The sequence below is a fragment of the Myotis daubentonii genome, chromosome 10, assembly GCF_963259705.1.
Source record: "Myotis daubentonii chromosome 10, mMyoDau2.1, whole genome shotgun sequence".
In the NCBI taxonomy this organism is placed as follows: Eukaryota; Metazoa; Chordata; class Mammalia; order Chiroptera; family Vespertilionidae; genus Myotis; species Myotis daubentonii.
In genome coordinates this window covers 58,996,359-59,012,122 of record NC_081849.1, presented here as the reverse complement: position 1 = coordinate 59,012,122, position 15,764 = coordinate 58,996,359, and the positions used below count along the sequence as shown (strand labels likewise).

At 41.5% G+C, this 15,764-nt stretch overlaps 1 protein-coding gene across 1 annotated transcript in view; it reads right to left on the bottom strand.

Annotated features, from left to right (window-relative positions):
• Window positions 1–15,764, bottom strand: part of HDAC9 (histone deacetylase 9) — an 841,916-nt gene that overhangs the window by 250,428 nt on the left and 575,724 nt on the right. The window contains exon 14 of the mRNA XM_059712491.1: window positions 1,232–1,403. Within this exon, the coding sequence (XP_059568474.1) occupies window positions 1,232–1,403 (172 nt within the window). The remainder of the gene's footprint in view (window positions 1–1,231; window positions 1,404–15,764) is intronic.

Below are 15,764 nucleotides of genomic sequence, written 5' to 3'. Positions count from 1 at the left end.
GTCGGGGACAGGTCTGCTCTGCTCCAAGAAATGAAGGGATCAGAGGCAGTGGCTAATGTGGTAAAAGAAATATATCCAAATATGCCCAGCCCGTAGCTCCTAGTATAAAATGTTGGCTTGTGGTAAAACACATTATAAAAAGTAGCTCTCATACATACTTTTTAAAGATGTCTGTCAAGGTTAAATAACTTGCCCATTTCATTCATTGATTTTTAAATTAAAAAAAAAATGATACCAAGGCTTTGGAATGTAATTTCATAAAAGGTATTTTAACTTTTTTAAGCAAAAAGGGTTGCATGAGGTCACAGAAGCCACACAAAGAAACTCTGAATCCTCTAAATTGATTAAAAAATAAGTCAGATAACCTACGAGAGCCTCTAGGGGAGGTCCCTATGAATTCTCCCTGAGCTGCATCTAAATTATGAGCCTCATCTAAATTAGATTCCTTAGGCCACAATAGCTTTCATTGAACAGCCAGTTTGAGAGTCTGGAGCAAGAACAGGTTCCAAGGAATAGAAAGGAATACAGCACAGTTCCTTTTTAGAGGGAACAGCACCCCTTTTTTTGTATGTGTTCTAGACTTGACCTTCCTCTGACATTGGAATTATCTGGTTTCTTGTCCTCAGTAGCCAGGTGCCAAAATATTAAAGACAGCCGTAAGCAAAGGAATAGATTGGCTGAACAGCCCAACTGGTGGTGCCATAATAAATGGAAGTGGAACTAATCATAGAGAATTAAGTTTGGTTTGCTTGGCACCTTTGTCTTTTATGAGGCACTTGCATGGGAAGTCAGAAGAAGACAGTAAAACAAAAAAACAAAACAAAAAAAAACCCAAGAAAAACAACTGAGAGAGGGACACTCTTTAGATTCCAATGTAACTGAGCATCATAAATTTCCTAGCGGCCAGCACTGCGAGTAGGAAGAGATTGTGGAACACGGCTAAAAAAAAAAAGTTGTAGGGATTTTTGTTTCCAAAAGGGACCCATGCACCTGTTGATGTGTTTTCCAGGTCCTTGAATGATAACAATTTATAAGGCTATTAATACTAAGCCCAAGATTTATCAGATGTGCTGTTTGTCTTGCAGCCAATCTAACCTCATAAAATGTAGGTTGCTTTGGGTTAAAATGGAGCGTTCTGCTGTTGGAGTTATTCAGAGCATTTAAATCGGTTAATCCTACAAGAACGGTACATTTAGCCTGCCTATTAGGGAGAGTCTTTGGGGATTCCTACCAGTTGCAGAGCCAGGCTGGAGGGGGCGGTCCACTGCTGGGTGGGGTAACATGGAGGCAGCAGGGGAGGAGAGAGTCCTGGAGACAAGAGGATGTTTCTCTAATCCATCCATGCCAGCCACAGCCAGCGGAGCTTGGCGTGCACGTGTGTGCAGGGGTTCCAGGAAGGGCTGCTGCCAAGAAAAAAGCACAGTAGAAAGAAATGTGAGATCAGCATCGAGGGAGACACTGAGAACGACATGTCAACAAATTAAGTTCATCAGGTCAGCAACATCATAAACGGTGTGAAGGCAAAAGAAAAAAATAACATAGAGAAAGGGAGAGGAAAAAAAAAAACAAGATCTAGTCAATAAATCCATTCAACAGATGTTTTCACACTGACAGCCAGGGCCTGTCTGCCTGGCTAAGGAGGAGGTGATGGCAGGAGGCCTGTCAGTTTGAAATGATTGAAAGAAACAGACCTTTAACCTTAAGAGGAACAACAGGGACGTCGACTTGGACTCATTTCCTATTTTGATACCAACGTTTTAAATACAGCCCCAGGATTGTTGCAACACAGACTGGGAGAACAATTCAACCGCTTTCAAACTGCCAATGAGCTCGATTCTGAAAATTCTGTCTTGATTCATTTCGGTAATATTGCTAATGAAGTCTATGAGCTGCTAAAAATTACCAATTAAAGGGCTCAATTTGACACCTTTCACTCTTCTTATCATGATATAGGGTGATGAATTTTTGTGGGTTGTCCGATATAATCTCAGTACTATAAAAATCATTCGTTTATTTTAGAGAGAATCAACACTAATAAAAGAGAAAAATGGTAATTGGCGTACGAGCTACCCTTTTCATTGGCTAATCAGGGCTATATGCAAATTAACTGCCAACTAAGATTGGCAGTTAACTGTCAACAAGATGGCGGTTAATTTGCATATGTAGGCACAATGCAGGGAGGCAAAAGGGAAAGCAGGAAGAAGCCCCCTGTCACTGACAGTGATTGGAAACCCAGGGGGGAGCTAAGAGCTGGGGGGCAGGGCAAAGGCAGCCCTGGGGCCGCCTTTGCCCTGCCCCCCAGCCATGATCGGAGAATCAGGTGCCTTTTCCGCCCTGGCCAGTGATTGCAGGAAGTAGGGGTGGAGCCAGCCAGCGATGGGAGCTGGGCATGGTCGAAGCTGGCAGTTCCAGGAGCTAGGGGTCCCTTGCCTGGGCCTAAAGCGGAGCCCACGATCGCGGAGCCGCTGCAGCTGTAGGTCCCCGCTGCCCGGGCCGGACGCCTAGGCCAGAGGCGTCAGGCCTGGGCAAGGGGCCGATCCTGCGATTGGAGGGTGATGGGGGTCAACGCCTGAGGGCTCCCAGTATGTGAGAGGGGGCAGGCTGGGCTGAGGGACACTCCCCCCCACACACACCCAGTGCGCGAATTTCGTGCACTGGGCCCCTAGTTAAATATAATCTCAGTGATTTAACAATGTTATCATGTTTCATAGTTCTCAAGCTATCAAATCAAAGAACCAGAATTTGGAAGATTCATTTAGTCTGTTCCGCTGTCTCCAAAAAAGACAATCTCTAAAATACAGATAACTATTAACTATCAGTGACTATCTCTTCTTTGTAACACCATAACCTTTGAGTTGCTTTTTATGTTTCTTTTATTTTTAACATGAAAAACAACTGAACAGTGATGCAAAGATGACCATCACGTGCCTTGGATAAGGAAACTGATACTCCAAAAGATTAACAGAGTCTTTTAAATACAACTCATATTCCTATAATTTTTTTTAAAAAAATGTGCATGCCCTTCTGCTTTGATCTACTTGGCTAGCATTTACTTTTTCAAGACTTGATGCAAACATCACCTGTCCCTAATGAGGCCTTACTTTAAACTCCCTGTTAGGTTAGGTGTTCCCCTACCACCCACTCTATGCCATTATAGTCATACTCATCTTGTATTTCTAGTTTAGGATGTATCAGGCTTGGTACATCCTAAGTGTACTAATTACTGAGAATGCTAACCTATCTACAACACAATACATATCATCTGGTTTAATGTCATTATACATTTCTCCACATAGGAGTTCATGCTACATAGAAACAAGAGTTATGATTATAAATATATATTTAGTTATAGACCATGGGTAGGCAGAGATGTTCCAATTTAGAAATATATTAAGAATCATTTAAAATTAACTTTATAATAGCTTATAATTGATGTATGTATTGCTACTTCTGTTTTGATTTGTAGATAACTGAACCATCAATCAATTGGCAGCCACTTGTCACATGCTGAGGCTTTGGGCATTTGCTTCAATGATTAGGATGTCTTGGTCAAGATCTACTTCTAGTTATAACAGTTTAACACTTTTACAAGAGCCTAACTCTCTTGATTATCATGATCATCTCCACGGCGAATGTCCCTTCTCTCATGGATCTATAAGAAGCGAGAATGCAAATATGTAATCAGTACTTTTGAAGTTTTCTTTCAGGAAAAGGCAGCTTTTCTGTACTATATGATCTAAAACACATGGTTAGATATAAACCTGAATGATAGTAATATCCATCCCTCTGTCTCTTCCTACCATGATCTCCTCTTTAACCCTCATCTGAACAACGGCAAAAGGGCCCTTAATTAATCACCCTACTCCTAAACACAATCCATGCTCTTCCTTCCTGCAAGAATTCTCTTCCTAGAGCCCTCCTGTGAGGAAAAGTTAACACAGAATTCCCTGAAGGTAAATCAAAGTTTGAAGAACTTCCCCAGCCTGTCATTTGGTCTCTCCTTGCCCTGAGACCAACCTGCATCTGCAGCCCTAGATCTATTCCTTTTCTACGTTCTGGCCAAAATACCATGTACCACATAACAACCTCATCCCAGCACTGCATTAAGACTTTCATGGGCCTTGGGCACCTTTTCCTTCTTGGGCCCCTTCCTCTATAAAAAATAAAATTAAAAATTATATTTTATGCTTACATTGGCATACACTAAATTCATTATTATAATGTTTATTTTTTCTGATCAAAAATTAGCATTTATAATGTGTAGTGGGCCCCTTAAAGTATTACGGGGCCCTAACCTGTTTGGCTCAGTGGATAGAGCTTTGGCCTGCAGATTGAAGGGTTCTGGGTTTGATTCCGATCAAGGGCATGAACCTCAGTTGCAGGCTCCTCCCTGGCCTGGGCCATACTCAGGGCACGTGCAGGAGGCAACCAATCGATGGGTTTCTCTCACATTGATATTTCTTTTTCTCTTTCCCTCTCTCTTCTACTTTCTCTAAAAATCAATAGAAAAATATCCTTGGGTGAAGATTTAAAAAAAGGGAGGGGGAGATTATAGGCTCTAGCACAGTGTTTATTGTACCTAATGGTTATGTTGGCCCTGCTCATTAGTGCTCCCATCAATCTATCTTTTCTGTACCATCCCCTGGAGGCTTGTCCATGGAGCTTCACAAGTGGCATTCACACACATCCTCGAAGGTCCACTTCAAATTTTACACAGACCCACATATGAGGTCCCACATTAAATCTGTTTTCACTTTCCATTAAATTCCCATCACATTTTGTTTTTTCTCAATCCTTTTCCCTATCATTGTCTTTTCTATATTAGACTTATTACATGCAATAACTACTTATTGGTCATACTCTGTACCAGACACATTGTTGGCATGTTGAGCATTTTCTATGTTTATTGTCTGTAGTGAAAAGACAAATACTAAATATTTATAAATTCAATGTGATTATGAATGAGTTCGTATAAGAAAAATGCAGAATGCCATAAAAAAAAACACACACATAAAGAACCTGATAGAAAAAAACCTGGTGTAGAAGTAAGGGACTTCTATGAAAGTGATGTTCAATTTGAGATGTGAAGGAGAAATTTAATTAGCCAGGTAATGAGTGGAGGGAAGTTCTAGATACATTTTATACATGTATGCGTGAGAAATTATCTTTTCATGTATAATATTGAAAGCTTTTTCAAACAGGGATTCTATCTAACTCATCTGTGAACTTATTTTCTGTTGCTTTCTATGTCTTTTATTATGTTTTCTTGAAGCTAATTATTTATGCATTAAAAATATTCAACAGATATTTGAAAATTAAAGGCCATGGTTGTTTTTTCTCCAATAACATAACCATGTTTAGATACCTGGGGTTACTAAATGTCTTTATCTCTCAACTAGAGGCCCTGTGCATGGAATTTGTGCACTCGGGGGAGGGGGAGGGAGGGAGGTGGGTCCCTCAGCTTGGCCTGTGCCCTCTCGCAGTCCGGGAGCCCTTGGGGGGCTAAGCCAGCAGTCAGACATCCTTAGCGCTGCCAGGGAGGTGGGAGAGGCTCCCACCACTGCCACTGTGCTCACCAGCTGTGAGCTCAGCTTCTGGCTGAGCGGTGCTCCGCCTGTGGGAGCTCACTGAACACCAGGGTGCAGCTCCAGCATTGAGCATCTGCCCCCTGGTGGTCAGTGCACATCATAGAGATTGGTCGTTCCGCCGTTTGGTCAATTTGCATATTAGCCTTTTATTATATAGGACTAGGGGCCCAGTGCACGAAATTCGTGCACTGGGGCGGGGGGAGTGTCCCTCAGCCCAGCCTGCCCCCTCTCACATACTGGGAGCCCTCAGGCGTTGACCCCCATCAACCTCCAATCGCAGGATCGGCCCCTTGCCCAGGCCTGACGCCTCTGACAGAGGACCCTCATTTCTCCCCATCACTGGTTCTGCCCCCAGCCCAGGCCTGATGCCTCTGGCCCAGGCATCAGGCCTGGGCAGGGGACCCCCAGACTCTCCGATTGATGGCTCTGCCCCTTGCCCAGGCCTGATGCCTCAGCCAGAGGCGTAGACCCCCATCACCCTCTGATCACCTGATCGGCCCCTTGCCCAGGCCTGACGCCTCCGCCAGAGGTGTCAGGCTTAGACAGGGGACCCCCATCTCACCCAGATCACTGGCTCTGGCCCCCGCCCAGGCCTGAGGCCTCTGGCCCAGGAATCATGCCTGGGCCGGGGACCCCTATCTCCCTCTGATCGCTTGCTCCACCCCCCGCCCAAGCCTGACGCCTCTGACCCAGGCTTCAGGCCTGGGCAAGGGGACCATCATATCCCCCCAATCCCCGGCTCAGCCCCCCGCCCAGGCCTGATGCCTCGGCCAGAGGAGTTGACCCTCATCACCCTCCGATCACCAATCACCGGATCGGCCCCTTGACCAGGCCTGAGGCCTCTGGCAGAGGTGTCAGGCCTGGGCAGGGGACCCCCAGCTCCCCGTGGTTGCAGGCTCCGCCCCTGCCCAGGCCTAACGCCTCTGACTGAGGCATCCGGCTCGGGCAGGGGGGACCCGCAGCTGCAGTGGCCCCGCGATTGTGGGCTCCGCTTTAGGCCCAGGCAAGGGACCCCTAGCTCCCGGGACTGCCAGCTTCAACCGTGCCCAGCTCCCATCGCTGGCTCCACCCCTACTTCCTGCTATCACTGGCCAGGGCGGCAAAGGCGCCTGATTCTCTGATCATGGCTGGGGGGCAGGGCAAAGGCGGCCCCAGGGCCGCCTTTGCCCTGCCCCCCAGCTCTTAGCTCCCCCCTGGGTTTCTGATCACTGTCAGTGGCAGGGGGCTTCTTCCTGCTTTCCCTTTTGCCTCCCTGCATTGTGACTACATATGCAAATTAACCGCCATCTTGTTGGCAGTTAACTGCCAATCTTAGTTGGCAGTTAACTGCCAATCTTAGTTGGCAGTTAACTGCCAATCATAGTTGGCAGTTAATTTGCATATAGCCCTGATTAGCCAATGAAAAGGGTATCGTTGTACGTCAATTACCATTTTGCTCTTTTATTAGTGTAGATGCCTGCTCAACACTGTAAGGACTCCATGTAAATAACACAGAGAAAGGAATTAAGCATGACACCTAATCTTTCATGCTGCTATCCAAAATTCAAGCATTTTATCCCTAGTAAGTTTCATAAGGATATGAGCTTTGCCCATTGACTCATATATTCCTATGCAGTGTTTCACATAGCTGGTGTTAATCTACGAAGAATAAAATAATGACTAGAAAGGAGATATGTGGTCATCCTTAAGATCTCACTATAAAATAAGATAAATCAAGAAAGCATATTATAAGCAATCACAACATAAGAGAATCAAGGAATGGTTGATGAAAAATATAAGAAAATAGATAACAGACAAAAAAAGTATCAAAGGACGACAATACCTTGAAATGATTTAGTATTACAGCCAAGTAATAATGAAATAAATGAGTGATTTGAGGATTGCTTTTCCTTTGTACTTTTATGCAGTCTCTAAATTTTCTGCATTTCCCTTACATTAAAACTTTAAGAAAAATGGTAAATGTTATTTAAAATAAACAGGTGAAACTTTCAGACACTTCATTAGGACAGATTCATAATCTTTGGACCTAAGAGTAGACATGGATCAAATATTTTTTTAAGCTTCTGCCAGAAAAATAAAACTATAGAAGAAAGAAGGGTTTATTCACTTTCAAAAGAGTTGACTATGATCATATGCTGTCACAAATTAAGTAAGGCTTTTTATGTAAAGGGGAAAACTTGACAAATCCAGTAAAGCACACATTATTATGGTGCATGTTAGTCATCAAAGTATCACAAAATGGTAGGCCACTTTTATTTCTGATGGCGATTACTCCTCCCTTACAATAAAAAAGCATTCTTCTTGAGGTTTAAAATTTAGATTTTTTTTTTTCATTTGTAGCTGGAATTGATTAAAATGTTTCACTAAACCTTTTTTTCTATTAGCAATTTTAATTAAATAATCTTATCTCTGGTTATTTTCCATACTTCTAGCAAATATGAAAGATGCTTCTCTCTTGAATTGTCAGAAAAATAAAATGTCAATCAGTCCAGAATCTATTGTTATTAAAAAATTAGTGGATACCCAAATTAACCTTTCATCTATTGAGTGCCACTGGACATGTGTTTTCCCATTAAATGAATAATTAACATCCCCTCCTTCCAAAAAGCATTTTTGATGAAACTGTCTTTTTAAATATGCAATATTGAGTCTGTTCCTTATGCATATATTAGTCTTTCGTTAATTGGGAACTTTGTTTTGATTGATTACTTTGCCAGACTGTGATTCAGGTAAATCTCTCAAGTATATTGAGATGTATAAGACAATCTTTTGTTATATGAAGTTGTCTAACACCTCTATGCCTGAACATAATCTGTCTCCTCCCCCTGATAAAAAATGCAACTTTCACAGAAGAGTTACTATGCACCTATTTTATAAATTCTTCAATGAAGCCTAGTAAGGCATCAGTGTGATTGGGGCCCAAATTCTTCCTAAATTATGGTAGATAAGCATTGCCATCTACTTGGAAAATGAGTAGGAATACGTCTTGAAGTTCTCTCTGTATGATGAACACAATGTTCTTGATAAGAGTAAAATATTTATTGGGGGTGACTTACTAATGGCAAATATGAGGTCATAAAGCCCCTGGGCTAAGGAGACTTCAAGGTTCTTTTTAAATTTATTTTATTTTTATAATAGCAGTCATTTTGGTTTTGTTTCTGTTTGGATTTGTTTTGCTTTCTTGTTGCCACTGCTTAGGGACCTATTTTATGGCCTCTGGGTTTTCACTTTGTTCTGGATGGTTTCATATTCTTCCAGACTTCTGGGTGGTTACTCATTGTGTCCTATAATCAATATCATCATGCAATTTCTGCAAGATCAAGAACAGAAATCACCAATTATAGTGTTTAATCTTTGAAGTAATCTGAATTATCTGAAGTAGTTTAATAAAGGATATGAGCTCACAGTAAAAGAAAGAAGATCATGAAAAATAATTAGGAAAAAATAAAATTCTATTTCTAAAGCCACGTCTTTAAAGTATATTTTCCTCCTTGTTTGGAGTTCTGAGCAAACTGAGTTTTCTTTCTGGTTTGCAGTGTTTTGAATTTCCAAAGTCTTGCTTTTATAGAAAATTAGAATCATAAATATGCCTAAGGTTATCTTCTAAGATGCCAAAGGCTAGTGGGAATTTACATGTTCTAAAATCTTTGTATTATTCAGAATGGATGTAGCAATCAATATTGGTTAATTTTAGACTTTTAAAGTTAAACATGTTAATCATTTAAAAGTAACTAGTAAATAAATGGAAATAATGTGCATAACTTTGAAGCAGACAAAAGATTTTGAAAGAGAAGCAAAACCAATAAGCAATCTAAAAATAAATGGAGAAAAAATAAAAGCATTTTCTGAAAAAGCTCAAATCCCCATTTATCACTAAACACAGTTGATGTGAATGTACTCAACTTACTAGTTAAAAGATGGAGACAGTCAAATCAAATTTTAAAAACAGGAAGTCTATTTTCTTTGACAGAGCAAGAATAAATTAAAAGGTTCCTCGAAGACATCAGAAAAATACTAAGGAAAACAAAACCAAAAAAAAGCAAAAGCCTTGTGCAGGCATGGTAAAACAGACAAAATAAACTTCAGTTGAAAAATATTAGAGACCATATAAGGGTACATATGAAATAAGTAGCACAAAAACTCAACCAATTTTTTTCCTAAACCTAATAACATAGGCTCAGAAGGTAAAAAGCAAAAATTGGCAGAACTCTAAAGGAAAGCTGAAAAATCCACATCATGGAATGGGGTTACAACAAATTTATAACAAAACAATTGAGGTTATAGGCAATTTAAATAACACAATTCACTAGGTTTGAGATATATTAGAATTTGCCACTGATAAACATATATTCTTTTAAGCACACATGTAATGATTTAAAAATTGACCAATACAATAAAGCAACTGTCAACAAACTTAAGAAATTAATATTTACAATGGAATATTATTCAGCTTAAAAAAGAAGGAAATTCTGACATGTTCTACAACATGGATGAATCTTGAAGACAGTATGCTAAGAAAAATAAGCCAGCCACAAAGAACAAATACTTTGTAATTCCACTTATATGACATACTGGAGTAGTTAAATTCAGAGACAGAAAGTAGGTGGTGGCTGTCAGGGGTTGAGAGTGAGAAATGGAGGGTTATTGTTTAATAGATACAGAATTTCAATTTGGGAAGATGAAAAATTTCTGAAGATAAACAGTGGTGATGGTCACATAATGGGAACATACTTAATGCCCCTGAACTATACATTTAAAATGGTTAAAATGGTAAGTTTTTTGTTATATATATTTACTGAAAAAAATAGGAATTAATATCATACAGAGCGTGTACTCTCACCACACTATAGTCAGAAATGTAAAGTAAGTGGATGAAAAGATACATTATATTCTGGGACAGAAAGAATCAATATCATAAGCATAACAGTTCTTCACAAATTAAACTATATTTCTGGAAATCCTAAGCTGACTCTACATTTTGTATAGGAGAGGAAAGGAGGGAATAGCCAAAAGAATTTTGGAAATAAAGACTAAGGCCCAACCAGATATTTATACATACTAAAAGCTAAACCATTTAGGACCACAGGGTATTATACAAAATAGACGAATGGAATAGAGAGCCCAGAGCAGATTGAGCATATGGAAACTTAATATGTAACAGAGATGACCTACAGAGTAGGAGATAAACAAGGGATGTCAATCAGTGAGTCAGGGCAATGGTTATCCATAAGGGGAACAATGAGTTTAGATACCTGCCTTATATTACCTGGGGAAAAAAAACCGAAAAAAAAAACAAGTGAAAGTGGATTTAAAAACTGAAATGTAAAATGCATTCTAATCTTTAGGAAGGAATTCAAATACCTTTTAAAATCATAAGCCAGAAAAGTAGGGATAATATTTGCCAGACATGACATAAAGCAATGTTTAATGTCTACAACACAAATTCTAAAAACAAATAGGATCAGAGAAATGAACAAAAGGTTCAAACAAAAAAATTCACAGAAATTTTAATAATCCAACAAACATATCAATAGAAACAACTCCACTGGTAATCAATAAAATACAAATTAAAACCAACATGAAATACCATTTTATATTAATCAGACTGATCAGAAAATGAAAGATCTTATAATACCAAGCACTAGTGAAAATATAGGGCAAAAGAAGCTCAGAGTGCTTATAGGAGACTAAATTGCTATATTCACTTAAAAGAACAGCCAGCTGACATTTAGTAAAAGTGAAGATGGAAAGTAAATCTACAGTAAAAATAGTGAGTGAAAGAAAAGCAACCAAGAGAATGTATGTAAAGATAATTACTTACATTTAAAAATGTGCAAGTGAACATGATATTGTTTGAAAAAATATGCTAACATAAAAATATGAAGAAATACATGAGAAAAGTGAAAGGCAAATTCAGAAGAGAAGGAATGGAACAAGATGAAATAGGAGAGAAATATATAGGAAATACCAATTGTATTTATTCTGTTTTATGTCTCAAGCTAGATGTTATGGATGTTAATCATTATAATCTTTATTACTTTCTCTGTATATTAATATATTTTAAAATATATAATACATTGGCACATACAAAACATCGATATTATTATGGCCTACAAATGGTTTTTATTGAAAACTACATTTTTGTAGAGAAGGAACAAACATTCATTGGAAAATACAGAAAGAAAAAATAAGTGAGAGAGAATAAAGAAATCTAGAAATGTAAAAGTAAAGGAGAAAATAAAGTATGAAAATATATTTTTAAAAATAAGTTTAAATACCTGAATATAATGGATACTCATAAGATATCCATTAATTTGTACCAACTTTCACTGATAGATAAATTAATATAATAACACATACAATTAAGTATACTTTGTCTTTAGAATTTCAAGGTATTATTATTAAATACATTTAAATGATAAAAAAATGATACTGAAGAGACTGAGAAATTAGTGCAGAAGGATGTAAACTGGGAACTTAAAATGAGGATTTGGAACAGAATACTCAAATGTGCAAACTTTAAGAAAATATCTAAAGAAACAAAGACATTTAACAGCAATTATTTCTAAATACTGACACTAGGATTGATTGATTAATATTTTCTCATTTTGGCTGACCTATATTTTATAAACTGCCTAATGAACATACATTTTAATTCTGTTTTAAAAGTTTGAAATATTATCCTGTATTACAGTATCACTTTTAAGTGGTTAAATATGGTAAGTGGTAGGTGTGTAGTTATAATAAACAAGCATAGATATCCATGCAGACTTGGACCAAGAGAGACTACTGGACGCCAGCTGCCTGTGAAGAGAAACCTAACTACACTCTTATACTCCCACTCGCAAACCTAGAGCCTGGAACAAAAAGTTCAACGTAGAGCTACCAAAAGACAGCCAATTTCCAAAATACAAACAACTAAGAAATGAAAATATATGTCCCACAAAAACGTATACATGAATGTTCATAGAAACACTGTTTCCTCGTAGCCCAAAGTAGAAACAACCCAAATGTCCATCAACTGAAAGAGAAATAAAATATGGTATACTCATCTATTAACACTACCCAACTTCTAAAAAGTAAGTTTTTGTTTGTTTTGCTCATTCATAAATACACAATCTCATATGCTATTTTCAGGTGAAACAGGCATTAAACTGTAATCTGATGAAACACAGATACCTAAAACAAATATGAAAGTCAAAATATTCTCTTAGAATAAATTTTAGTGAATCCAGTCTTAATATATTTAAATTTAGAAAAACACAAACCTATCTATTATGTCAAGATCGCAGAGCAAACAGTGCTAAGCAGCCAGCAGTCCTCACAGGGCACACCCCACAGGCCAACAGTGGCTGCCCTCCTCCCCAGCTGGGCCGTAGCTAATGTGTTCTATAGAAAGGCTGTGGATGCCAAACATTTAATATACAACAGAGCTGTATGTTAAAAAGAAGAATGGTGCGTCTTAGGTGCTGGAGAACTTGGTTCATGAGGTTATCGGTGAAGGAAAAAAGGGCACAGGCAGAAGCTTCCAGAATCAAATGGAACTAGAGGTGTCTGAGCCTCTGACCTACCTGTGGGCAGCCCACGTGGTCAGTGTGCGCAGCGCCCTGGAGGCCTGAGGCCAAGAAGCAAAGAGCTGCAGTCCCAGTCTCCCGTCCCCCAGACCCTGACAGTCCCTGTGGGGCCAGGGCCGTCCTCACAGCGTGCGGACCGCAGGTTTTAAGGGAAATCTAGTTGCCCCAGGGTCTGTTGTGTCAGGTGGGCAGGGAGACCGAAATCTAGTTGCCCCAGGGTCTGCTGTGTCAGGTGGGCAGGGAGAGTGGAGTCTCAAACCTCCCAGAAATATCAGAACTGCATGGCGACACAAAGAACAGGGAGAATGGCCAGAAAGAGGGAGGCATTCGCGCTGTGCTGGGAACATCGCCTGTTCAATGTCACCTGATGGGTTGGCTCCAGAAGCCAGGTGCACAGGCCTCCCCAGGTGCACAGGCCTCCCCAGGTGCACAGGCCTCCCGGGTGCACAGGCCTCCCCGGGTGCACAGGCCTCCCCGGGTGCACAGGCCTCCCCAGGTGCACAGGCCTCCCCAGGTGCACAGGCCTCCCGGGTGCACAGGCCTCCCCAGGCCACCTCCCTCCCAGGCCGGGTGAGGGCACTGGCAGCGCCACGAGCTGGCTTGCACCACCCTTTACGTGACTTCCCAGATGAATGCAAAATGCAGCAACGCCTTTAGACATTTGAGAAACAGTACACGCATTGGGTAGTCTATCCTCACTGGGAACGAGGGGCTGCAAAGGCCTCTCTCCGGGGAGAAAAACACAGAAGCCCGTTTCAGGCCCGGGTCAGGCGGGGGAGTCCGGCTCTAATGGAGGCCCGGCCTCGGGCAGAGGCCCAGGGGAAGCGAGCACGTGGAGGCCGCGAGAAACCGCCAAGGGTTCGCACCTGGGGGCCGTGGCTTCCCGACCCACCCGCGGGCCAGCGCCTGGTGCCAGCGGGCACCCAGTGCAGACCCGGCCCCGGGGCCACGGTGCTGCAGCCGCTTCCACCAGGGAGGCCAGGTCTCCATTTCGGAATGTTTACATAGCACCCGGAGCTGCCTTTTGGTGACCTCTGCCTTGGCCCCAGCAGCACGTGGGACGCGAGCGGAGGCCCCCACGGGGACGCCCACGTGCCAGCGGCCTCCTGCGTGTGGGGACGCGGGCCTTACACAGCAGTCCCCTCCCTCGCCACCACCCACCTCGGGAGCAACAGGGATGCCTGCCCAGTTCCCTAGAGGCACGGGCAGGAGCCGGTTTCTTCCCGAGGCCACGCTCCCCGAGCATGGCGGTGCTGCGCGTGGGGGAAGGTGAACTTGCCTTCAGCGCCAGCACTGTCCTCACGCCCTGGAGCCCGGTTCTTGCAAAATGCTGGCGTCTCGCCGGGCCTCCTGGTCGTGCCATCTGGGATGTTGTGCAGCTCCTTGCGAAACACAGAGGGACTCGGCCTGGCCTTCACTCCCTGGTTTTAGGAGGAGCCGAGGCCCACCAGCCCTGCTGCACGCCGTTCGTCTCGTTCTTGAATGTTGTCCTAATGTCCTTAGCGAGGCGCGCGTGTAGAATTCTGCCCGCCCCAGCTCCTTCCTCTGCAAGGCCGCTGTTGGCCAGCTTTGTGAGGCGCGGAGAGATCCGCATCGGCCCCCAACAGCAGTCTCTGTTGTTGAAAGCGGCACCTGCTGCATCCTTGTCCAGGTGCACGTCCACCAGGCGCGGGTCTTCCGGGAAGAATTTCCGGTCCCAGCCTCGGCGCGGAGACTACCTCCAGCCCCACCCAGAGGCAGGAATGGGAACTGCAGCCACTGCTCACAGTTCTCTGCCAGGATCCCAGGGCCCACAGAGAACAGGCTAATGATTGGGAGGGTGGGGTGCAAAATCAATAAAGGCGCTCAAAGGTACAGATTTCCAGCTTTAGATTACATAAGTCCTAGGGATTTAAGGTGCAGCATGTTGACTACAGTTAATAATACTGTGGTGTAAATTAGAAAGAAAAAAAGTAATAAAGGACCCTAGCGTGGTTGAGCCCTGGAAAACATTATGCTAAGTGAAAGATGACAGTCACAAAAGACCACATATTGTAGAATTCCATTTACATAAAGTGTTCAGAATAGACTGATTTATGGAGACAGAAAGTATATTAGTGGTTTCCTAGAGTCCAGGTGGGGGCAGTGGGTAATTATTGCTGATCGGAACAGTTTCTTTTGGTGGGGACTGGAAATGTTCCAACATTGGCTATGTTGATGGCTGCACAATTCTGTGAATAAACTATAAACCATTGAGTTATATGCTGAAATGAGTTAACTTATGTGAATTATATCTCTATAAACTTGTTAAAAATAACACTTTTTTCATCATAGTACAAAAGGTTTCTATCTCATTCACTTATAAAAATATTTATTTACAATGTTGATTTGACTTTTGTCTCAACTTCGTTAATTTCTATTTTATACACGTTTTATAACATAATACATTGATAAGAGTGGTACAATTATAATTTGTAAATATATAGTTTATATTTTTATATGTCTATATCATATTTATGTACATGAGTGCATGCTAAAATATTTTTATTGCTTGTGATCTTTAAAATGTAGATCAAATGGAATATTACTGGGTCATAAAGGAATGAAATCTTACCATTTGCAA